We start from the raw sequence: 27,193 nt of genomic DNA, 5'->3' as shown, positions 1-27,193 counted from the left end.
TGGTGGTGAACGAGGACAAAACGAAATATCTCCTGTCGTCAAACAAACAGTCAGCGCATTTGCGTCTTGGCTCCCACGTCACTGTTGACAGTCATAACCTTGAAGTTGTAGATAATTTCGTCTGGATGAAAGTGCTCCAGCTCTGAAAGTATTCGATGCAGTACCCGCTGGTGGAAGCCGAGGAAGAGGGAGACCTCCACTCCGATGGAAGGACCAGGTGGAGAGGGACCTAGCTTCGCTTGGTATAACCAATTGGCGCCAAACTGCCAGAAGGAGGGATACGTTTTGGACTCGGCTATAACCGCGTAAGCGCTGTCTACGCCAGTCAAGAAGAAGAATATTATGATTCTATGAATTATATATGTATTTTCCAGTTATAATTCAAAAATTACTTAAAAGCTATAGATTCAATTGTGACACGCACAGTTGTGGTTAAACTGAATATATCCTAATTATGAGCAGATACGTGAGTGTGTGAGTGCGTGTTCACCACAAATGTTAATTGAGTTTAAGTGATGCATGCAACAGGCAGTGACATAAGCGCTGCACAACTAATTGCTGACTGAAGTTGGCAAATAATAAGCGCGGTTTTTTGTAAAAAAAAAATATAAATATATATAAAAAATATTAAAAAAACATGCATGAACATGCATAGAAAGCACGTATTTCAATAAACATCGCGGCAAAGTGCAAGCGGCGAATTCAGACATGGAATTTATGGCAGCGAGCGCACGAAAAAGCCAGTAAAATGAAATGAAAAAGTAAATAAATAAATGAAAAGTAAGCGCTGAAATAAAAAGTGCAAACATATATTTTTATGCCACAATCAAAAGCAGCGCAAATAATAACGGTATACACGCATAGTGGTTTTTATATATTTCAATGCATGCCATGCGATGCGTTGCTTTTGGCATGAAAAGCATTTTTATTAACTTGAAGGTAAAATAATATGTGCGCGCATACTTTTACAACAACTACATATTTTTGATGTAAGTGCGAGTGTGTATTTAATTGCAGATACATATGTGTTTATGTATGAAAATATATTTATATAGGTGTATATATGCATGTGAAAGCACGCGAACGCATATGCCCTCCTTCTCAATTTTTTACCACCTCATTCACTCACACATTCCCCAGCGACTTTCACTTGCTTTGTGGCACGATTAGCCTATTCAGTGGTCGAATACAAAGCTCTTGCTGCTGACTTCTGCTGCGAATACTTCGCATACCGCTTTGCACATGTTTGTTTTGTGTGCGTGCTTGCAGGTTATTTATTTGCACTTAGAGGCGCACAAACGCACTCAAAGCGGCATTATTTGTATATTAACTAGGAATGCCATTTTAATATTTTATGTTAGAAATTGCGCAAATATTTTACACACACACAGGTACATACAGACCACGCGATTTTGGCTGCAACTAGCAGCGCCAAGTGATTTACTATACTCCTCACACTATTATTTACTATAATATAATCAAAGTACTCTATTTTTTTTGCTCTCTGTGAGTAACGTCAGCCTCATTATTCACTCTCCCCGTACACACACCTGCTGCTACCTGTTCGCACACGTATGAATGCAATAAAGAAACTACATTTTAATTTAATTTTTCCCATTTTTTATCGTATTTTATTCATTGCTCTTTTGCATTTTATTTCATCATTAATTTTTTGTTCTTTTTTATATTTAATATAATTTAGTTTTTTTGCTTTGCTTCACTGCCACAGCTTTTGCCATTTAATTATGTTAACAATTCCCTAGTTGATTATATGAATATCATATAATTATATGCTCAATTACTTATGTACTTATATAACTACGTATACACTTATAACAGTTTAACATTAATTAACATACATACATACATATTTTTATACATAATCATTCTCATAGTCTAAATAACTTTAAATTTATCTATTTGCAATATATATAATATATGTATGTGTATATTAGTAAATATTAATAAATAAATAATTGAATTAGTGATTTTTTGTTGTTGGTGTTCGAAACTTTAATTGCTCAATTTATGTAATTAATATGATTAAGTTGTGTAGATTTGTTGTTGTTACTATTTTGCTAGTTTTTGTAAACATTTTAATTGGCTTATGTTTAATTATGAGCTCAGTTGCATTAGTAAATTTTTTTTATGTATTTTTTTTTTTCTTGGTTGGCATTTGATTTGGTCAATATTTAATTTAATTTAATACTTTTTTACTTGCAATTTTTGTGTTAATTAGGCCTTGGCACATACACGGCGTATGAGTAAAGTGGGAGATTATTAATGATTTAATATGAAACATGGTAATTTGATTGCGTAAATCAATTTAGGGTGTTTGTAATTTAATTTAAATTAAGTAAAATTTAAAATAAGAGGAAAAAAATGAATTAAAAAAAGAAAATAAAAAAAATAAAAAAATTATTTAAAAAAATATAATTTTAAATTTAAAATAAAAAAAATTAATTGGTATTATAAATTAATTAATATATATATATATATAATAAAATTAAAATTAAAATTAAAATTAAAATTAAAATTAAAAATAAAATTAAAGTTAAAATTAAAATTAAAATTAAAATTAAAATTAAAATTAAAATTAAAATTAAAATTAAAATTAAAATTAAAATTAAAATTAAAATTAAAATTAAAATTAAAATTAAAATTAAAATTAAAATTAAAATTAAAATTAAAATTAAAATTAAAATTAAAATTAAAATTAAAATTAAAATTAAAATTAAAATTAAAATTAAAATTAAAATTAAAATTAAAATTAAAATTAAAATTAAAATTAAAATTAAAATTAAAATTAAAATTAAAATTAAAATTAAAATTAAAATTAAAATTAAAATTAAAATTAAAATTAAAATTAAAATTAAAATTAAAATTAAAATTAAAATTAAAATTAAAATTAAAATTAAAATTAAAATTAAAATTAAAATTAAAATTAAAATTAAAATTAAAATTAAAATTAAAATTAAAATTAAAATTAAAATTAAAATTAAAATTAAAATTAAAATTAAAATTAAAATTAAAATTAAAATTAAAATTAAAATTAAAAATAAAAATAAAATTAAAATTAAAATTTAAATTAAAATTAAAATTAAAATTAAAATTGTTTGAATACCCCTATTCCTGTTTTCAAAACAACATTGACCAACACTTATTCAAGCAATACTTAAAGGAGCCAGATTCATATTAAAATGGCTAGTAGTACTAAAATCAAAATATATATTACCTATTTTGTCATATTTTATGATTTTCTTAAAATTATATGCTTCTTGTGAAATCTTCAAATTATAAAATTATCATTCACCGAAATGAATATTCGTTCATTATAATATTCAAACTGTTACAGAGTACTTAAAATACTTTTCAAAATATTAGGTCTACAACTTTGCTTCCGCCGTTTTTTTGTAAATTAAAGCTTTTTTTGTATAAAAACGGTTACAAAAATGTTATTCAAAATATTGGCCATATTGGCCGTCGCTAGCTACTACTTTTGACAATCTTTCTGGTAGCGTGCGTATTCCGTGCAAATGTCGAGAATTCGGCCTAAAAAGTTACATTTTTTCAGTCGAGAATAAGTTTGGGATGCAAACAGATCTCTACAAATATTTTGTTGGGTTAATGTTGACACAAATGTCAAAGATCGATATAAAACGATTTTATCGATTTAATCGACCAGTGCTTGACCCTAGAGTCATCTATTGGAAAACGGCGGAAGCAAAGTTGTAGTAAGTCTATAACTTGGATTTAAAAACTTTACTTCCGTCGATAAAGTTAAACCATCCAAAAATGTACTCGCTTGAGTCAGCAATATCATTGAATAACGGAAATATTTTAATAATTGAAATACGAAATCGGTTCATTATGAATCAAAATATTCTGTAAATTTAATGAAACAAAACAAAAACAACAAATTGTCAATGAGAACCACCGAAATGCAGTCACATAATATAGTATTAATTTAATATCACTCATACGCCCTGGCACACCGAGCAACGTGCACTGCTATTATTGCCAAACGACATATGCAACCGTAATTATTTGTATATATTTTTGACACATTTGCGGTTTGATTATACAAAAGGCAACGTCACTCAGCCAAAATGAGACCAATGTAATTAGTTATTGGCCAATAGTACACAGAGAGAGTACATGGAATAACTGCTGCAAATGAGCGGTATGTGGACATATAGATACAAATTAATATGTGATTTTCCTTGTTAGCACCAGCATATGCATGTATTTGTTTGTTTGTATGTGTAAACATTTCAAATTTAATTAAATATATATTTGCCGAGTTCGAATGCATTGTTTTGATTTCATATACAATATACAATTTCTATATGTGATTCTTTAAATGTGTTTGTGGATAAACTTTGCACAGTTATATTGAAAGTAAACACATATTTACTTGTTTATTCAGATTTTATATATGTAGCTATGCTTATATTTATTTTAGACATTTTATGCTCAACAATACAAAGACATATACAGATTAATTGTACATTCAAATTGACTGCTTTGAACTAGTCTTACTTATTGTATGCATGTATATGTAAAAGTGATGTGCACAAATTCATTACTGTGATTATGAAAGTTAACAATTTTTATTAAACAAAAATTCTTTGCTTTTGCTTGATTTCCTTTTTTTAATTGGCTGCATTTAATTTATTAAATTTTCAAACTTTTGGAAATTTGTATATTGAATGAAGACTTTATTATTAAATGTGTCTATTTTGAAAAATTATAATAGTAAAGTAACTTCCGTTAAAGTTTTGAACACCAAAAAACAATAAATAAAATAAAATAAAATAAAATAAAATAAAATAAAATAAAATAAAATAAAATAAAATAATAAAAGAAGTAATATAAAATATCCTTCCTAAATTTTTCTCAAAAGTTTACTCGCTTTAGAATTTCAAAAACTGCTGCCTACCTTTAGGAGTCATATTACTTAGTGGAGACGAATACCAGATTAGTATTAGCTATTCTGGTGGGTTTTTTAAGAAATTTTTATCAACTAATAGTATGTCTTCTAACAAAAAAAAGTTTGAAATTCAGGAACATTATATTAACTATTTCAAAAAATTAATATCTTAAAAAAATTTAACTTTTTCCCTAAAAAAATTATTCCTGTTTAATAACTAGATATCAATTTCGACTCCCAAAAATAATGAGCTGCATATATTTACTATATACTTACGTATCCCTACTAACTGCTCGCTTCACTCAATTAGCTTGATATATTTTGGAGTAGCTCAATGGCAGCACTGTGCCATTGACAGTCTAACAAAGCATGTCCAAAAGGAAACATGAAAAGCACTTTCATTGCCATTTATGGCCGTTATGTTGGCCTTTTCTTATATGAATTTGTTGTTTGTTTGCTAATACTTCAAACTAAGTAAATTTTCTCTGTTTGAAGAGCAGCAAAAGAGCATAAAGTAATTGACAGCTGCTAATTCCGCATTGACATCAGCAATTATTGGGAAAGTAGTTAATTTGCAAAATGAGCGACGCGCTTAACGATCTTCACGTGTTCAATGTGATCGAATCAAGTAGAACAAGCGAAGGAGCTCATTTTTTGATGTTAAATTTTACTTTTAATTAAGTTCTAAGCTGCAAATTTATTGAACCAAAATTCCAGCAATAATTATGGTAGTCTGTAGACAGCTTTTTCAACAAATTGCTTGTAGACTTCTATTATATAATGTGCGTTAAATTATTATATAAAAAATTTAAATTTAAATGTTCTTCACAATTTTTAAATAACTATATGTTATTAAAAATCTTGTTAACTTTCTTTCTAACCCTCACATATCGTGGAACACTCTTCTTCTGAGGTAATACCCTAAATATAGGCAATAGCTTTTTATGATAAGAAAAATTGCCTACATCTAGGCGATTTAATAGTATAAAATATATATTTTACTGAATAAAAATGAAATCTCATCTTAGATGAGTTAAATTAATTTAAATTTAATTTTAATTTTAATTTAATTTTTGTAAAAAAAACTTCGCGTTTGAGAGTGTCATTGAATTCTAAACTTTGATTGATATTGATCAATTAATTATATTCTTTCAATATGAAGCGTTTTAAACAAATTAATTCTAATTTAATTATCTACAAAAATGCGATATGCACCGAAACAAATTGAGTCAATTTAATAAATTATCAAACTCCCAACTCCAAATTTTTGCCAATTTGACGCACTCGAACGCCATTATTTCCATTTTGCTGCTTTTTAGCTTATATTACACGCCACCGCATAACTAAAATCAATTTTAATTTGATTAATGCAGCCAATTTTGTTGATGGCACAGACTTGCCACATGCTAATATCTGATCTGATTTTACTAATACATTTTAATGCTAACCTATAAATTAATTAGTTTACTTAGTCGCTATTAAATACAGCTATTGAATGGCTAAAAGCTTTTTATTTATGTGGGAGTATTATATGTATGCATGGGTGTGCATGTGTGTGTGTCGGTGCGACTATAATACATGTGTTTACGTGAATTTATATATATATTTGACTAAGTGCACTGCAATTATATTTAATATCTCATTTGAAGGAAGGATAAAGGTACTTAAGTTAATGCAGATGTATAAATGTGTGAACTAGAATGCTTGTGATTGTGTGTGAGTGTGTGTGAATGAACAAAAAGGTTATTTCCTAATTTATCATTAAACTTATTGACCTTTACTTTAGCTTGTTCATTTATTTGCCTACAATTAGTTATCGACTATATATAGGTATGTATATATTTACTGCCGCGCTTAGGTGCTTTGGTGTACTTGGATACTTACAGAAGCGCGCTTGTTGGCTTGCAATTTGGTGTTTTTACTTAACTACACGTACAAACTAGTCAACGCATATGCACATTTCTTCTCTATATATATATATATATGAATATATATATATTTTATAGCATATAACTGTTAATTGCTATTTACTTTCTATTTTATCTACTTAATGTACGTCCGCATCTTAATTGCCTACTATGAATTATTATTTGCATTATTTTTTGTTCGACACAATTGACACAGCGTGTCTGTCCATTTGCTTAATGTTGTATTGGTTGTTGTTGGTGTGGTGACAGCAGTTGTTACTGTTGTTGTTGTAGCGTTTGCCTTCACAGCCGTTATAGCAGCTGTTTTTGTTGTTGCTGTCGTTCTTGTTGTGACTGCTGCTGGCTGTGTTGTTGTTATCGCAATTGGACTTTGCCCGCACACCAGTCCCTAGGTTTCCTCTCAGAGATATTTCGGACGTGACATACAACAGAGCAAACTCATATTCTTGCAAATGAAGTTGTGACTGCTTTTCACCGAATCGAGTGCGGCGCTGCGTTCTGTCACGGCCGGCAAGCAGGGAAAAAATCAAATTCAAAAGAAGGATGGAAGAGAGTGTAAGAGTAAAATAAGTCGATTTGCCATTTATTAAATTGCTGTGGTGAAAATGCGAAATGTGTTCTGCTTGTCGTGTCGATGCTTGATGATGATGATGTCGAAATGGAAATTATATTGAAAAATATTTATGTTCACACACAAACACACACACACAGTACACCTGCACAGGCGTTTATGCGTGCATTGCTTTTGGAAATTTGTTTCCTGGTAAATTGCTCTCATTTATTTTGCTATTTCTCTTTTTGATATTCATTCTATTTTATCAGCTTTTAGAATTTGTATTTTAAATTCCAATGAAAAATTGTATTCATCAAGAAGTTTTATTGGTTTAAGAATTAGAATGAGATTTAAGAAAGAGTCATGTTCAAATGAAAAAATTCAGAAATATTTTCTAATCTCAACCGTTGAATGATATTTTAGTATATGAACCTAGTAGCCAAAGTTTAAAACGAATTTTTGATGTTGCTCAACCATTATTTTTAAGAAATTTTGAACTCATGCCTAAAATTTAGTGAGTATTAGATAACATAATTGCTAATATATCTCTTTATTTGCTAAAAATCCAACAAATAAACAAAATTTAACAAGAATTTTGACAACAGCGTCACCTAGCTGCGCTAAAATTCATCAAAATTCTAAACAAAATATTGGAATCAAATTTCATTTCAACTAATCACGATTTTCCTAAAATCATCAAATTTCGTTTTGTGTAATAATATTCCACAACTACTATTAGTGAATGAAACATATTAATTGCAGCTCAACAGGGCGTATGATTGATACTTATTGCATTTTGGCACGTGCACACGTAATTTCGCATAAACAAAAGCCAGAAATCAGCAAAGGTGCCTATATAACATATCATATTTATATTACATATGTCTATTTATATTTACGTACATATGTATATGTCTCATATGTATAAATCTCATTAGATAACTCAATTATGCAGTTAAAACGCAATTAAAGCGTATATAAAGAGTAAAGGCAAATGTGTGCATTTCACAAACATTTATGAGTTTAAAGCTGCACATAATATTTCCAGAGCATGACCAGCTCAACACACACAAATATACCCAGATGCCTCAGCCATATGTATTTGTATAATTTTGAACTGCCACTGCGTTGCCTGATGACTGATAGCTGCTGTTGTGCCAAGTTATTCTTGCTATTCTCACAATTATGCACATTCATCAATGTCAAAGTACATGCGCAAGCCTGCTCGTAAATTATTTTAAAGTATAGAAAACTAGTACTATAATATATAGTATATACGGCCAAGTAGTGGACATTTGAGGACGTTATTAGGCTCATTCTGCAGTGATTAAGGGCGAACTTGTAAAGTTAGATATCATTTTACAGAGGTAAAAGCATGTACAGCATTTGAAGCACAAGTGCATATGCCTTAAGTTAGAAAATGTACGTGAAGCCTAAAAGTATGCAACAAGACGAGATAAAGGACCAGAAAATATAATTTCAAATAATAAATATGAACGTTTTCATAGCCTCTCAGTCAATATGATCCTTTATAATAGACGACTGGATAATAAAACCTACTAAGTTTTTGTATATATCTCGTAAACTACTAAAGCTATATCAACGAAACTTTCAGGGGTCGTTTTCTTCAGTAACTTCTTTATACAGTCTAAAAATTGAGGAAATCGGATAATACCACGCCCAACTCCCATACAATGGTTATGTTGAAAACTACTGAAAATTGTTTAATTCAGTACGGAAATTTCAAGTTTCATTATAAAGATGGTAAAGAAGAGCTGCCCTCAAATTGGAATACAAAAGTGTAAATGGGCGTGGCATTGCCCACTTATGGGCCAAAAACCGTATCTCCGAAACTACTCGACCAATTTGAATGAAATTTGGTTTGTGATATTTTCCTTGGATCCCAATGAAATGTTGTGAGAAGAAGCTAAATCGGTTCACAACCACGCCTACTTCCCATATACCAGAATTTTTAAGTCAATCTGAATCATTTACTTTACAATATATAAATATACATATATATAAAGTAAGGTCTAGTGAAGATATTGGAACAGAACTCTGCACAAATACTGCATTTATAGTGTGTATTTACCATAAGTTTTCAAGGTCCCATATGTCGAACATGAGGACCTCAGTGCGTCTAATAAATTTTTTACCGATAATATGGATAAGTCTCTCATATATTTTGAAGAAATTCAGAGGGCATATTTTTCTTCTAATAAAATGTCTCCGTGCCAAAAATTAGTGAAATCGCATAATAACTTCCCCTAGCTGCCATATACCTAATATTACGGTTTTCAAACTTTCAATGGACTTTATACAATATATACAGAGGTAGTCAAAATTATTTACACATCGGACGTTTTTTTACATGTTTCACAGAAAAAGCTTTCGCTTGTTGTTGTTGTTGTCACAGGGTAACAAAATGCTATGTTGTTGTAAACCTTGATCCATTCCCGAGCGAATGAAGTCGGTTTGGCAAGAATAGCTGGAAATATGGCGGAGAAATAAGCAAATTAACTGAAAACTCGCAGTAGTCAAAAGTATTTACACACATTTTTTTTGCGTCAAAAGTATGTACACACGGCGATTTAGCCTTTATCCTTGGATTTGGTTTGAGCAAAAGTAGTAATTTGATTCTATTGTATTCTTAACAACCTAACTCAGCCTTAAAATATAAAAATTGGTAAATAAAATATCGAAAGCAAAGGAATTATCGATTATAACTAGATTGGAGATTAGTACTAAGTTTAAGACTCGGGCTTAGGCTGCGGAGTTAGTTAAAATTTATAGAATTTGTTGGAATACTGCTTATAATGTTATTAAAAAGAAGGACAAGAACAATTGCAAGGACAATTTAAAGATAATTGGGCGGAAACCTGTGATAACTCAAAGAGAATGCAGAAGATTAGTAGGAACTGTCATACAAAATCTCACAATTAGTCCTCTTAATATTGCAGCAGCATTGAATCAGCATATTGCATGAACAGCCAATGATGCTACACTGCTTAGGGCATTTAAAAATAGTAACATAAATACATACGTTGTGCATAAAGTTGACCACTTCCGAAACCAAAAAAGCTTTATTTCCGAAACCAAAAAAGCGATATGCCTTAAAATGCATTCTAAAGCAAGTCGTGGACAGATAAGGCTGATTTTTTGTTCCAGGGCTTCTTTAGTAAACGCTTTATGTATATACCACGTGAAAAGAAGAATAATGCAGTTTAGACGCTAAATGGAGTCGGGAGTGACATTATGATTTTTTTAAATTTTTTTGGAAATTTTCCTTACTTCTGTTTTGAAGATTTGGTACTAATTTAGGGACCCTAAATCATCCGGATATATAGGAATTCACATGACCATGCCATTCTAGTGGTCCGTCGGCCTTTTCCAACTATTGACTGCATTTTACAACAGGATAATGCTCCATTTCATAAGGGATCTTTACCTACAAAAGTTTTAAATTAAGCAAATCAAGTTGACCTCCGCCCAGCCATTATCAAAACTTTAGTCAAAATGTTTGGTCTTTCGTTAAATATCACAGGACAATTCATATAATATAATAACCGAAAACGCCGAGATTACCGACATTTGGTCTAAATTAACAGTTAACTTAGCGCACAATTGGGGTGAATCAATTCGGACTATAAAGCAGGCTAGTATTAATGCCAATGGTAATGTAACCAATTATAAATTTAGCGCTTTAGAATAGGAATTTATACTGAACATTAAAATTTTAAAGTTATCATTAAATAAGAACAGGATAATATAGTTTATGTTGTGTGTAAATACTTTTGACTACTGCGAGCTTGTAGTTCATTTGCTTATATCTCCGCCATATTTCTAGCAATTCTTGCCAAACCGACTTCATTCGCTCGGGAATAGATCAAGGTTTACAACAACATAGCATTTTGTTACCCTGCGACAACAACAACAACAAGCGAAAGCTTTTTGTGTGAAACATGTAAAAAAATGTCCGATGTGTAAATAATTTTGACTACCTCTGTATGTGGATATGCTGATCAAAATGTTCGGTTACTCCCGAACTTAGCCCTTCTTCACTTCTTTCCTATTGGAAACGTATATAACTTATATCGAGATCGTGATCTCAGTGAGTAGAACTAGATAATCTGACTGTTAAAATCTATTCTCCTCCAAAATTATTACTGTCTGTATATCTTCAATCCATTACAGAACCCCACTAATATAATTTCTTGTACAAATACACACCTATATTTGATGGATCCATGAACTTTGTACGATGTCTCTACCATGTTGCACAAATGATTTATAATGATTTATGTGAAATAAGGCATAACTCCTCACATATGACAAACACACACATACATTCAGTTGTATTGCACACAGCACTCATTATGAATGTCAGTTGCAGTGTAGTGTAGTATTAAGATATATAAATGCAATTTGTTTGCATTATTTTAATGTGTTTACTGTGTAATTGCCGAGTAAGTGTAAGTGTACTCACCCAGATATGTGTCGTGCTGTGGCATGTACTCCTGCATTTCGGCCAACAGCACAGCGATCTCTTGCGAATCCTTTGTAATGCTGCATAATTCCTCTTGATTGAAGTCGGGTGTTATTTGTTTGCAAAGCAGTATTTGACTGATGACATTGCCGAGATTGGAGGGACCTGCACGATTCTCTGCAAAAGACCAGAGAGATGGTAATTAAAATATTGTTTTATTAAATGCATATTAAATGACGTGGTTTAATTGTTAAATAAAATGAATATTAATGGCGCTCTGCAGTTGTAAGGAAGTGATTGTGTGTGTAATTTCAAATTGCTGTGTATACATGGCGTATGAGTAACTTTTTTATTTGCGTTTTTTTACTATTTGCCAGCGTCGTGTTTGCTTACAAGCATGCTTTCTGCATTAATTGCGCAGCAAATTATTTGTTTTTATTGCTGCTGTGCTTGTTTATTATTATTTGCGCGCTGCTTGACAGCATTTTATATGTTAAACAGCGGGCGTGTATTAAGTCAAGCGCGTTTGGCTGCGTTTAATGCACAAATTAAATATGTGTACAATGCAAATAATTAGCTGTTCATTGGCATTATTTGGAAATATTTTACACAATTTATTAAAATTGAATGTGCGTTGGGGAGAAATATGTAATCTTTTTATATATAAGGGCGATATATCACTGATTTAGTCACTAATAAAGATATAAAAGTCAAATTTGGCACAGGCTTCGCAATAAAGAGATGCAGAATGCATGAAAAGTTCTTTAAAAATGGTCACGGATCGTCCGCTAGTAGGCTAACTACGTATATATATTTAAGATATTATCACAAAATTTCTGGACATCGCCTATCTCCCATGTAACTGCCATTTTCTAAACTACAATAGGTGCCATTACACTCTAAAGAGCATTTAAGAGGCATTAACAGAGCATATCAGACCATCTCCAGTATCCATATATCTATTTCCCACTTATGCTGGTCTTTAGCCTATTCAACTTCTGAGTCTCAGCCGGGAAGCTACTTAGGTTAGGTAAAATTATTCAAATAACCCGAAAACCGATTAATCGAATATCCGGTTTGTTACCGTTGGTATGAATATTAACCGATTAATATTATTCGAATAGTGGTAACATTGCGACCCTCAAGATTCAGCAAAACGCTTGTAATATGTAACGAACTTCTTTAGTCGGCTAATGTCGATTCGCCGAAGCTGATCCTTCGAAGGTGTTTCAACCTCAGTCTGGCAAAAGCTGGACAGTGGAAGAGGAAATCCTGAGATGATTCCACCTCGGCTACCTCCAAACAGCTGTGTCAACTTACATCTTTCAGGATCTAAAGTCCCAACACATTGGACAATCTCCAGTAAGCAAACAAATGACCGTGCTAAGAAGGAGACCTTGCTAAGAGAAAGCAGTTGAAAGGACGCTCCACAGCGAGCCAAAATGACCTCGGAACCGCACAGGTGCTGGTTGTTGACCAGTGCTCGGCGAGCTCATGCGTAGTCTGCATGTCCAGCGCTCTTGCGCAGGTGGGCCATGGACCGCCTACCCGATCACTTTCCAACTTCAATGTAGCTAGGATACACTCTCTTGCAAGGTTGTCCGCTTTACAGTTACCCTAACTAGCCTAGAGCGTACTGTCAGCGATTTCAACGCTAGTATTGTCGCTCTGCTGTCGGAGTGAATACATACCTCTTTAAAAGAGGCCGCCATATGGAGCAGGGTGTCCACTGCTAATTTAGCGCAGTGACCTCGCAGCGACCTCTGCTTGGAAGACACTGCAGTGGTCTGGTAGCCTAAAGCTGGTGTTGGGAAGCCACTTAGTTGCTTTCGAAAACTGCACCAGTTGACATTTCAATATAATTTTCGAGGAAAATTAGTTTCTCAAACAAATAATTTCACAACAATAACAAATTATTTTACAACAATAACAAAAAAATTTACGCAAAAACATTAAAACTCCACCCAAAAGGTGACGACACAAACAAAAGCTTGGTCACTAATATAAATTTCCGAAATAATCGCCAACACTTCGAAATCAGATTACAAATATTTTATAGCAACTTTTCCATTCACACGATGCAATGCCATTGCATTTAACTCGTAATAGCTTTATTGCAAAAGCTTTCAAAGCAAATACTCGCACATCTAGCAACCAATAATTTGTAAATACTTTGCCTTTGCACCAGAGAGATATCAACGCAAATCTAACCAGAAATTGAATTTTTACGAGCCAACATTTGCCAAACTATGCAAAGAGTGCAGCACAAAAATTTAAATTATGGCCAGTAACTCGACTGTGTGTGAGCGTGTGTGCGTTTGTAGTTGTGTGGCAAATAGTTGCTGCATTAAATGTAGCAGAATAAGTTTACGCGAATGCAATCTGTGCGCGTGCAAAGCATTTAAATGGCAAAAGCAAAAGCAAAGTTTTCAACGCCACTGCGCACACACACACACATATACAAACACACACAAAAGCAAAGACTTTTAAGTTAAAATGAGCAACGCGGGAATATTGCTTTGAGTGCATTATATTGCTTAGCGCAAGAGGCGGAGGGTTAAGAGTGCTGAAGGCAAACGCAATGCGCAATGAACTTGAAGAAGTTTACTGTAATGCTTGCAGCGCGACAAGCAAATCAACGAAATAGCAAGTTGAATGAGACACACACACAGCCACATAGCGAGGGCTTGAACATACACCGATTTGTAGGGTAAACAAAAGTTTTGGGATTTTACTAGGTCGGTTGGTGAAGGTGGTGGCTTTTAGAATGTAATGTTTTTTTTTTATAGAATTTAATTTCTTAATCTTGAACGAGAGCTCTGGCAACATTTTCTTCTTTCTGCCATAACCACATTAGCACTCGTTCCTAGCTAGCAATTTCTTTATAGAGACTGCATTTTCTGAAAATTGTATTAAAATTGCTTCCTTGACTACCTTAATTTTAAAATAAACCGGGTGAATTTTTCATAGAAGAGGAAGCCCTCAGAGATACTGTCCGAACTCTAATAGAAAGGAATATTTGGTAAATTATTTACGAAACCGCTATAGAAAACCTCTCAAGACCCTACTTTTTTCGGGTTGCAGTCCCACTATAAGATTATGTGTCAAGTTGAGAGACTTAAGGAATAAAATCTTCCAAATTTTAAGTTCTTTACACAAATATGTCAGGCTCTCCCTAACATATAATTGGAAACTTTTTGATCTACGCAACATTGGCTCATGGAAGTCCCCGCATATGCGCTGTTGGAAACCCCCATCTCATTGGCTATTGGAAAGCCCCATCTCATAGATTCTCAATTGCACTCTCCTCAAATCTCCTCTCAGGTCTTTCAGTGGCCCTTTTCTAGCTGGATCCCAATAACTTTCATAGGCTCTCTCGAGGTCTCATTGAAATTCTCAAGGAATTTTTAAATTTTTACACGCTCGCAACATGTTAATCAGGATGACGAGTAAAGTCTGTTGTCTGATGTCTGTTCGGCCGTCTGTCAGTCCGTCATTCCGTATGTCCGTCCGTCTGTGCAAGCGATAGCTTGATTAAAAATTAAGACATCTTGATGAAACTTGGTACACGTGTTCCAGAATTCTTTGCCAAAAACAGTACTGTCCTTCATTATCGTCAGCCATGACTCCGTATGACTATTTTCTATTTTAAAAAATATAGGAAACTCCAAAGGACCCTCGTTTTAGAATTACAAGCATACTAGAAATCGATGAAAGAGCCAAAAGCTATCCCAAAAATCTATTTGGAGAAGTGTTTCGACAACCTATAAAGTGTCATAACTAAGCCATAAATAAAGTTATGAAAATAAAATTTGGAACATAGGATCGTATTAGGGAGGGGCACATTTGGATGTAATTTTGATTTTTGGAAAAGTGGGCGTGACCCCGCCCTCAAATAGGTTTTTTATATATAACTCGCAAACCAATAAAGCTATATAAACTTTCTGCAGTTGTTTCCTTTAGCCGTTTCCTTATACAGTCCAAAAATGAAAGAAATCGGATAATAACCACGCCCACCTCCCATACAAAGGTTAGGTTGAAAATGACTACAAGTGGGTTAGCTCACTAACGAAAAACGTCAGAAACACTAAATTTCACAGAAATAATAGAGGAAGGCTGCACTCAGATTTTTCAGATTTCAGACAAAATGGAAAATGGGCGTGGCATCGCCCACTTATGGGACAAAAACCATATCTCAGGAACTACTCGACCGATTCGAATGAAATTCGGTATATAATATTTTCTTGACACCCTGATGACACGCGTGGAAAATGGATGAAATCGGTTCACAACAACGACAACTTGCCATATAACTCAATTTTGAAGTCCATCTGATTCCTTCATTTTATAAGATATACATAAGGGACCAATGAAGATAGCGAAATAAAACTTTACACAAATACTGTATATTATCTGTGGCATCACTTGTCATAAAATTGACGAAATCGGACTATAACTTTTCAATGCCCCGGATATCAAATATGAAGAACTCAGTGCACCATGGTAACTTTTTACCGAAAATTTCGGTAAATCTCTCAGGTATCAGTATGTTTTCTTAATAAAAATATAGCAATAAATTACAAGAGTATAAAATGTTGCACCCGAACTTAGTCTTTCCTTCCTTTTTTTGTATATTTTCAAAAAATGCAAAATTCTGCAAGGCTAGTCTTTAATGAAACACCGAGTGATTGTTTCCGAAGAAACCGAAATTTTCAAAGTAATAACCCTAAAGCAGTGGCACATGGCGCTTAGTCCAGGGTAAAATATATAAAAAACAAAGAGCTTACAGCAAGCAAGAACACATCAAAACTTCAAACAACAATTTGAAATGAGAACTCCGATTCACAATGTCATATCATCTCGTATGTGCGATTGTGATTGTGTAATACAAGCACTTGTTTTCAATGAACAATTTTCACTGCTTTACAGTTTTGCCTTCCAGTTTTGCATTGCTGACCAAATTTCACAAGAATTTTTCATTTATACTAATGTTCAGTGAGCAAGTATGTGTGGCAGGCAGTATGCATTGCTATGTATAGCTATGTACGTATGTATGGAATGTGTAGATGTTGTGACACTTCAATTGCTGTCAGCGGTAATAAAAGTAAGCACCGCAAGCGTTTGAGATTTCCGCTGACAGCTATAAAAGTGGCAAAAAGAAAAGCAAGAGCATAACCCCAAAAGTAGGTGTTAAGCAATGTTGCGATGACTTTGAGACAACTGTACTCATATAGAGATATGCGCATTTGAGGTGTGAACTGCGGTTGAGCTCAACTTGACGTATGCAATTACAACACTGCGAGTGTGTGTACGTGTGTGTTGGTGTTGTATACACGTAACCACTTACCATAATAACCGGACATGTCCATTGGCACCACCTGTATGAGGCGATAACTTTTTATTAGTTCGTGTAGAAAACGTTGCGCCAGATAGAAGAGCAGCACAAGATGTGGATTATCGGTGAGTACGCCTTCGCTGACAGCGCTAAATTGAGAGAGGGAGAGAGAAGAGAAAGAGAAAAAGACTTTAAAATCAAAGTTAAGTAAAATTGACGCAAAATAAAATGCTTCACTAAAATTTGGCAACCCGCTAACCTTTTTACTAAATTATATTGTGTAAATAAAAATATCTTATAGAAATTATTTCAGTGTTATCAGTATCAGTAGAACTAATCAGCTACTTCCCTGAACCACTCTGAGAGATCAAAGCAGAGTATTTAATATACACCCTTCAGCTCCACCTGAATTTGATCGCAGTTATCTCAAACACAAAATTAATTTAAATTCTAAACCACTTCATATTAAATTGTATACAACAACACTTACTGCACAACATCTTTCTCTAAACTCTGCCCTTTCGTATTCATGCCAACATAATTAATTGTTGTAACTCGACATTGAGGGTGTGAGCGCACATTACAAGGTCAAAAGCGCGTAGCGTACATGAGTAGCGGAATTGATTGCTTCATCAGCGCCAAGATGAGGAAACAAACAAAACAAATAAGAAAAAACAAAAACAAAGAAAACAAAGGTAAAGGTGGAAAGAAAAAGCCAATTAGCAGAGAGTAAGAATATGAAAAATAAATAAACACATTTTGTAAACAGTTTGCTTTTTAAACAGTTCAAACGACCTTCCCGTCAATCCAATCAAATAAATTCGCACTAAATTAAAACGAAAGTAAGCTTTGTGAAGTTGCGAGTGAAAATAAAAGGGGATTTTATGCGAGTGGAGTTGAGCTTGAGTTGAATTGAGAGTTTTTATTACAACAACACTTTGAATTTACATAAACTGTTTACTAGTTCTTACTTCTTTCATCAAATAAAGTACTCGAGTCTTAGCTCACCCTTTTGTGAGCTTTGATGTTTATTTGGCTGGGTACAAGTAACAATAACGAAAACAGTGTCAGTTTCAAATTACAAAATGGTAATAGTTTCGACTGACTAGGAAATTTAGCAGTTAGTGTCATCTCATTTTCTTATCTCTCGTGTATTGTAAGGGGAAATTTGATATACATATTATCACTTTAACCCTTCGTGCCCGAATTAAAATTGGCGGAGCTAACATTTTTTTAGGACAGATATATATTAGTCACAACTTAAAGAAAAGCTCTTTCAAATAGCGTCTTTTTTATTGACTTTTCTTGAGGTATTGATCACTATATCTGAGCTCCACAAATCTTTTTCTGCTTTGGAAACCAACGATACTTTAGGATACACTCTAAATTAGAACTCTAAATTCTTGTCAGCGCCTAACTTTATACATTTTATATACCATTACTGACATAAGTACCTAGTTACTATTTTCGGGGAACTCGCTCCTTAATATTCGATTCAAATCAGTATTAATAATCGAATCTGTCCAAGAACCCGGAATAATATTAAAATAACTGTAACAGTTTACACTCTGAAATATTTTTTCTGATCCAATAGAGTTATATCGATAAAGTTTACATCCAATATAACTATGTCGAAAGGGATCTCGTATTACAAGCACTAGCACGAAGAAAATAATCTAAGCGGCTTAAAACTCTGCATATACGAGAAGTGTATGAAGTTAGGTTCAGTATAAGAGATCCCGGCATTTCATCCAGAAACAAGACTGAAAACCAAAGCAGATTAACTTACAAATATTTTCTCAGTATGTATATTTATTTGTCCTGGCCACTGCGGAATTGCGGGGAATTGTTAGGCTGATGAGCTTGCAAGGTCAGGAACGACGGACTCACTATTAGAAGAATGGAAACATTTAGGAGCGCTAATGGACAGATAGACCTCTGCTGAGCTGGGTAGGCGCTGGTCAGTCACCAACACATGCGTAGTGGCAAGATCCTTCTGGCCTATGGTAAAACGCGGTAGATCCACCGAACTTTTCGCCCTCAGTAAACCTTACCTCTCCTTAGTCGTAGGGGTTCTTACCATTGTCCCATCGGGATCCACGCTGTAAGGTTAAAAATCTTAACAGACGCTAGCTGTAGAAGCTGCGTGGAGGAGGATGAGGTGGAATCGTCTCATCACTTTCTACTGGAATGTCCCACCTTGGCGAGATCAAGAAAGAAATTTTATGAGCAGGCTCGCGAAATAGCAAATATAGAAGTTAAAAATATCTGCAGATTTGTAGAAGGCTCAGGACGCTTTTGTCGACTCCTAATTGTTAATCTATGGGGAGATCCAGGCTAAATAAAGGACTGTTTTTTAAAGTCTACGTGTGTTTCCCTTTGGGAAACGGCCTTACAACCTAACCTAACCTATGAATATTTACAGTTTAATATGAAAACCGTTCTACTAGTTCTGAGCACTATGAGCCTCAATATCACTAAAACTGAAATTAATAACAGAATGTAGCAGTATAACACGAAACACTACAAATACTCACACATACTAACAAACAAAGTTTAATTTGCAACTGCCACAAAAACTCATTTCGAGCACACACACCCACACAAAAAAGCGCGCATATACACAGAAATGCCACGAGAACCCAATAAGATATTCATAATAACGCTCGTAAAGCAATCAAAAGTTGTGGATTTGTAAACAAATGGAATTTTCGCAAGCAGTACAATGAAGATACACAGACACACACCAGCACATACAAGCATACCAACAATCTCGGCATGTAGTATGTAGCATAACGGCATATTGGACTTGTAAAATGGTACATTAATTTTTTATTTTCACACCGAATTGCGCATACCCATATGCCCTACACTGTTCATATATATTTTTTGTAATTTTTTCAACATTCTGTTCTTCTGCTTCATTTCATGCGCGTCCTTGCCGCTGCCTTCCGTGTCTGCCACCACCGCATTGAGGCATACAAATTGCAAATTAATCTCCTTTTTGCTTGCCGCCGCCGCAACGTAAGCTTCTTGAGGCCAACCCACTGCCGGCTCAGCTTCCTTCCTACAAGCGCATAACGAAAGTTTTGCACAATTTTTCCTTAGCCGCCTTTAGCTTACTTTCCTTCTGCTGCCTTTCCGATTTTCGTTAATTTTTTTCCATCTTCTGCTTTGGCTGAAATTAAATCAGTGCATTTACTCGGTCGAGCAGCACCAACGGGATTTGTGTGGTGCCGGTGCCGCTACTCTGCTAAGCATCAGGTAAAATTGGACGATTTTCCCAAGGTCAGCGCTTTCTGTTATGCCTTCCACGCTTGGGAGTTAAGCCACACAACATAAAAGTTGAAGTGGTTTATAGTATGAGTGTATACAGTTAATTAGCAAGTAAGTATTCGCTGTAATGGGATCAATGCTGCGTAAATTTATGAGCTTCAAGGCGAATGTTTTAGTGCGCTGCAGCTTATAAATACTCGTGCCTATGTGGTGGCGGTATGCTATGGCACGTGTTCTATGACAAATTGCAGCCCTTAATGCCAGGTGAGAATGTAATGGCTTTTAGAGGTATTAAACTGTAACATATCCTGCTAGGGGTACGTATTTTTTGTAGTTATGATATTTTGCTTAAATTTTTCATATTAACGGTAGAATGGATCGTATCGTATTGAAAAAATACATCATTTTTAATTAAATTCGAATTGTTTTACGATTGGTATTCTGTTCGAAATTGGACTCAGTCTCGTCAATGTTTTTTGTAGTGGCAATTCTGTGGAATTTTATGCAAACTAGAGAGTTTTTGAGTGTATTAAAAGTTGATTCCGGGAAAATTTTGTTTGCACAAGTTCAATTCGTGAAAAATTGACTTCGATTTCATTGAATTGTGATACAGTGCATCGGTCGATTGTGAACAGTCGCGACAGACACTTAACATAAATCATTCGCTTACCCAAAATTTCCATTAATGATATGTTCTTTCATATTAAAATATAGAGTTTAAAATAACCTCAATAGATTTGAGACTTTTTTAATAAGCGCCTTAATGTAGGCAATAACTTTGGTACTTTATATAAACGTTGCCTACATTTAGGAGGCCATTAATGCTTTCTGTGCAGAATATTAGGTTTAGTAAGACATTTTTATAATTCAAATCTTTTCTTTCATTTCCATTAAATTTCATTTTCATTTTCAGTTCTGCATTGTAAAAATATTGTAATCTCAAATACAGAAATATTCAAAAATGCTTGCGCAATCTTTTCAGTAACTCATCAAATAAATTATTTTCAGTTTTTGCATTTTTTGTCTTATAATTACTATCCAATTATTTAGCAGTAACGAGTTGTAAACACTTTACTTTGTCTCTACGAAATCTTATTCTGCAATAAAAACTGCTTAAATACAAATATTGCACAATATTGCAAGGCCATTCAAAGCAAGCATTTGTCTTGCCTTTGTCTACACTTTGGTCATTTAGACGCCCAGCCAAAGCAAACAAAATTTATTTCAGCCAAGAAATATGTCATTAAAGCGGCAAAAAAACAGGGTTCTCATATGTATATATAAAAATTCCAAATAAACAAGCTCGCAGAATGGACAGAAAATCCAAGACAAAAGCAAGCAAAAAACTCAAAGCAAAGACAAGAAAATACGAAGTAAAAAAGTTTTCAGCAGCTGCTGCCAATAGCTATTACGCTCGTATTTCAACAGCGCTCGTACAACTGACAAAATTCTACAGCACTTTAACAAATTTTTATTACTTTTTGTCGCTGAATTTTGCGTTTTTTTTTTTTTTGCTATTTTCCTTTTTATCCTTATGATGATGTGCAATAATTCAGACGCCGAAATATTATAAGGGCAACAGCAGCGCGCGCCGAGGCCATGGACGAGTCGGATGGTCTGCAGCTTGAGCCTTAGCTTTGACATTGGCATTGACATTTTGGCTCGGAGAAGCAACACCAGCGCATACATGAAATCAAAGCCAAGAGGCAGAGTGAAGAAGAGAAGAAAAAGTGCACAACTTAAATGCTGCAATGGAGTTTAAAATTAAACAAAAACAGCAGCAAATAATTCAACCGAGTGTAAAGGCTGCTGGGCACTGAATCAGCATAAAAAACAAGAAACAAATTATTTAAGCTTAAAGTAATTGAAATAATAAAGTCATTTGTGCAAATTTACGATGCCTATTAAATTGCAACATATATGCTAATGACCGAAGTAACAAATCAGCCGCAATTTCTCTTACAAATTTTTTTCTAAAAAAATTTCAGCTCGTTTACAAAATTGCAACAACAAACTCGAACACACATTGTCGCGCGCTCCTCGCTCATAGCTGGCATGTATTAGCGTGTCATTATGTTAATGCCATGCAATTTGTGTTGCTCATACGCCATGTAGCACACATAAACAAGGGAGGCGGCTCGGAGCGTAGATTTAGATACTTTGCATACACATTTCACTGCACTGGGACATGCTTTAACCATAAAGCGAAATTATCTCTTGTTGTTGTTGTTTTTGTCGCATAATTTCCTGCATGTTTGTGGAATTTCACCAATTGAATTTCCGGTTTTTAAAAAGATATGCAAATTGTTGAAATAAAATGGCACAAATTACTCAGTGTGTACGTGACACATTGGTGTAGTAGAAGTCGAAAAGGGACAACAAACAAAAAGTAATAAAAACAATAACAACAAATGCTATTCATACATATTTACATACTCTAAGTAGGCAACAGTTCTGCAAGTTACAAGTAAACATGTATAACATAAGCTTGATAAGCTAAGACGCCCACAAAGCTCTACTTGCTACACACCATAGCACAGTTACTCTTTAAATGCCACACACACACACTCTTTTTGATCTTAAAAAAAATATTTAATGCCTACCTCAAAACGCTCAGACATTCCTTCTGTTTCTAATAACCATACTCTTTCAAAGCACCCACCAGCCATTTTACACATTTTTCATACATCTATAAATATATTCCTTGCCACACATCTGCCTTCAATTTCTGCTCCGCTTCATGATATGGAAATTTGGCCACAAATTTGAATTTTAAATAACCTCCCTCTCGTAAAAAATATGAAGTTGCCTTTCTTTTGATACTTTGTGAGTGTGCTGCAGGCCTCATAAGTATTTGTGTGGCGTGTGTTGTTGCGTTACACCGCATATTTTGGCTTCGCACACTTAATCAAGTGATTTGCATGAATTATTGAGCTCATGAAATACTCCACTTTAATTATCTTTAAACCGTGTATTATAAATTATTTACACCGAATGAAATTTTGATGCGATTTTAAGTGCTAAAGGGGGCAGGAGACTAAAAAATATCTTACTAATGAGAGCAAAGAAATTGCTTGAGAGAAATGTTGCAGATACAAGCAGTATGCGATATTATGTGTACAAACTGTAGAAAAGATTTGAATAATTGAAATTATAGCAATAACTACTGTGTAAGCTGAAGTCCTTAAAATATTATTGTCGGGCCTCCTTGGTGGTTTCAAGAAAATAAGTAAGGCAGGAAGGAAGATACCGATTTTTTTTTTTACTCTCGCAATTTGCAAGGCTAAAAAATATGCCAACCTTTTCATTTATTAGTACAATGTTATGAGAATAGTTATGTGAGAACTAACTCAAGGTCTAGATCGATTTCATCAATAAATATTGGGTATATTGACTAGGGATAGAAACTGATACTCGTTTACCAATATAGCCTCCTTTACATGCATAAAAGCCACAGTAACTTAAATAATTCTATATAACATATAGGGGTCGTTAATCCGATTTCACCGCCACCAAGATTATCCATTATCACCATTATATCCAAGATTATCCGTTTACTTAATTTATCCTAAGATATTTCACATATTAACCGATATATACCATATATAGTCACCCAGAAGATTGTTATGACCTAGTATTAGGTCATAACTTCGAAGTCGTAGATAATTTCGTATACCTGGGAACCAGCATCAACAACACGAACAATGTCAGCCTCGAAATCCAGCGCAGGATAACTCTTGCCAACAGGTGCTACTTTGGACTGAGTAGGCAATTGAACAGTAAAGTCCTCTCTCGACGAACCAAAATCAAGCTCTATAAGTCGCTTATCATTCCCGTCCTGCTTTACGGTGCAGAAGCTTGGACGATGTCAACATCAGATGAGACGACACTACGAGTTTTCGAGAAAAAATTTTACGCAAGATTTATGGTCCTCAGAACATTGGCAACGGCGAATACCGCAGACGATGGAACGATGAGCTGTACGAGTTATACGACGACATTGACATAGTTCAGCGAATAAAAAGACAGCGGCTACGCTGGCTAGGTCATGTTGTTCGAATGGACAAAAAAACTCCAGCCCTGAAATTGTTCGATGCAGTACCTGCCGGAGGAAGCCGAGGAAGGGGAAGGCCTCCACTCCGTTGGAGGGACCAGGTGGAGAGCGACGTGGTTACACTTGGGATCTCCAACTGGAGAGAGAGAGGTGACGCACTATCGTCGATTCGGCTATAACCGGCTAAACGGTTGCAACGCCAATCACATACATTATGTATATGGGAGCTAGGGAAAGTAATAACCCGATTTTACCTATTTTTAGCACAGAGGCACATTATTAGAAAAAAAATATTCCCCAAGAAATTTTGTAGAATATTTGAGAGATTTCGGTAAAAATTGCCACAGTAACCTCATTGACATGTTCCCTATCTGAGGTCTTGACAAATTATGTCCGATTTCGACAATTTTTAGATGAACTTTTTTAAAGTAAAGTTTTTTTTTGATATCTTCGATATCGATGGTTAATTTATGTACTGGAAAATGAACAAATCGGATGGAATTGGCATCAGATGAATGGAAAGTGATAAATCAAGGAATTATGAGTTGAGTTAGAGTTAGAGTTAGACATAAGTATTCTTTAAATGGTTTTTAATTGCATCTGAAGGGACCGCTATATAAAAATCTGCATGATTACCGATTGTGAGAGCCGAGTCTCGTGGGAATGACATCGAATGATTTTCTTCGCTCTTTCATCATATATATTTCACTAAGCGAAGTTTTGTTTATTCGATTTTTACCATTTTGCTTACTGTTCCAATTCCGATAAGACTGCTATAATTTAATGCTGACTTTATAACTAGCATCGCGATAGAATTTATTTCTGTCAAATAAGTACCCGGAAATTCTCAAATTAAATGGATACAAATATTGAACAAAGAGCTTGTGTGAAATTTTGTATTTCAAACGAAATTGCTTGTGCCAAAACGTTGGAAATTAAAACAAAAAAAAACAATTGGTGATTCAACCATGTAGAAAACTCAAGTTTACGATTGGTATAAATCGTTCAAAGAGGGGCATATAAAAATCACAACGCACACAAAAGTTTGACTTGTTCCTAATGACGCCGTAAACAAACTAAATGACACATAGCAATAAAAATTGACAGAATAGTGGCTGACAGTTGTGCCAACTTGGAAAAAACAAAAATTTGAAATATTCCTAGGGGGAAAATATAAAATGAGAATTTACGGGTACTTATTTGACTGAGGTATTCATTGGTTATCATTAAATTTGGAATAATACATTTATATATCATCCTTTAGGTCCAGTAAAGAGATCTGATAACAGAAATATATCTCAGTCAACCGACTTTACCAATTTCAATCCTCTACGAGTTTTTCAACCTAGTCTATTGGCACACCTCTTCTAACGAAACTTCCCATGAACAATATGTGAAGCCTACATTGTAGTAGGTTTACTCGAATTACACTTGAGTGAGTACAAATCCTTTCATTCATGCTTAAGTACAAAATTTAATCAGCACATTTTTACTTAATAAATTACGAAAATTAATATTTAAACGATCACACACAACAAGCAAGCAAAGATAAGCAAAGGTAATTTGCTTTCATGTATTAAACTGGTAGACCCTCTCCATCACAGCGGCATGTCTAGTCAATTTGATGAAAACAAAAACACAGACACGAAAGGATTAAGGATATGCGAAGGACGAACGGCAATATAAAGCAAATGAGCTTAGATAATACACAGAGTCTATGCCAAAGCCCAATTCCAATTAAGTAATAACTAATTTACCTGTGAAACGCATAAAATGAAATATGCTGTGCTTGAGATCAGTGGTATATAACTCATAACAAAGATGCATAAATATACAGTTAGGTATGTACTGTAAGAATGTCTGCACAGGCACGCTGATATAAAACACACGACAATAAGTTAATGAAATTAAAATCGCAAGCATACCAACTTAGCTAAGCTACACTCGCAGTTCGGCAAATGAGTATCCTCATATGTAGATATGTGTGACACAGTGGTTGAAAAAGTACGTAGACAACCGAATGACAGCGAACTTGAGATGATTGAAGTGAAGTTTGTGTTTATGATGGCACAAAAGCATAAACAATGAGAATTTAAGGTATACACAACAACAACAAATACAACAATAATAATAAGTTGTGACTTTCGACAGTCTCAGCTGTTGAGCACAAGAGCCTGTGAGCAAGTGTGTATGGATGTATGTATTCCTGAGAGATTGTAAATTTGTCTGGCTCACATAGGCCTTTTGGCATTAATATTCAACATAAAACACTGCAATGCGCCAGCCAACTTCGTGCCACACTCCGCTTGGCTGCTCACTTGCCACTCGGTGCCTTTCTTCGTTAGTTTAGCTGGGTCTGTTGTCTGTGAAGAAAGGTCTGAGCGAAAATCATATATTTATGAGTAACGATGGTAGTGTGTGAAATTTTTTTATTTTTTGTTTTTCTTTGCTACAAATATTTCGTAGTACGGTACATTCCAAGAAGTTGCATGGCCAGCAAGCGCACACAGATGCTCTCACTTCTATCCGATAGTCTGAAGTGTGTATATTTAACAATAAATATGGCAAATGCACACATGAGTTGGTTAGGATTTGTCCCAAATATTTTTCGTATTGTGAAAAAGGTGT

At 34.0% G+C, this 27,193-nt stretch overlaps 1 protein-coding gene across 1 annotated transcript in view; it reads right to left on the bottom strand.

Moving 5' to 3' along the window:
* Positions 1-6,540: 6,540 nt before the first annotated feature.
* LOC105217201 (uncharacterized) overlaps positions 6,541-27,193 on the bottom strand; it is a 54,306-nt gene continuing 33,653 nt past the window's right edge. Inside the window, exons 3-5 of the mRNA XM_011192093.3 lie at positions 17,248-17,384; positions 11,901-12,077; positions 6,541-7,359 (exon numbers count right to left, since the gene is read on the bottom strand). Coding sequence (XP_011190395.1) covers positions 7,262-7,359; positions 11,901-12,077; positions 17,248-17,384 — 412 coding nt within the window. The 3' untranslated portion in view covers positions 6,541-7,261. The remainder of the gene's footprint in view (positions 7,360-11,900; positions 12,078-17,247; positions 17,385-27,193) is intronic.

The sequence above is a fragment of the Zeugodacus cucurbitae genome, chromosome 3, assembly GCF_028554725.1.
Source record: "Zeugodacus cucurbitae isolate PBARC_wt_2022May chromosome 3, idZeuCucr1.2, whole genome shotgun sequence".
Lineage (NCBI taxonomy): Eukaryota > Metazoa > Arthropoda > Insecta > Diptera > Tephritidae > Zeugodacus > Zeugodacus cucurbitae.
This window is presented reverse-complemented; position numbering and strand designations above follow the sequence as displayed.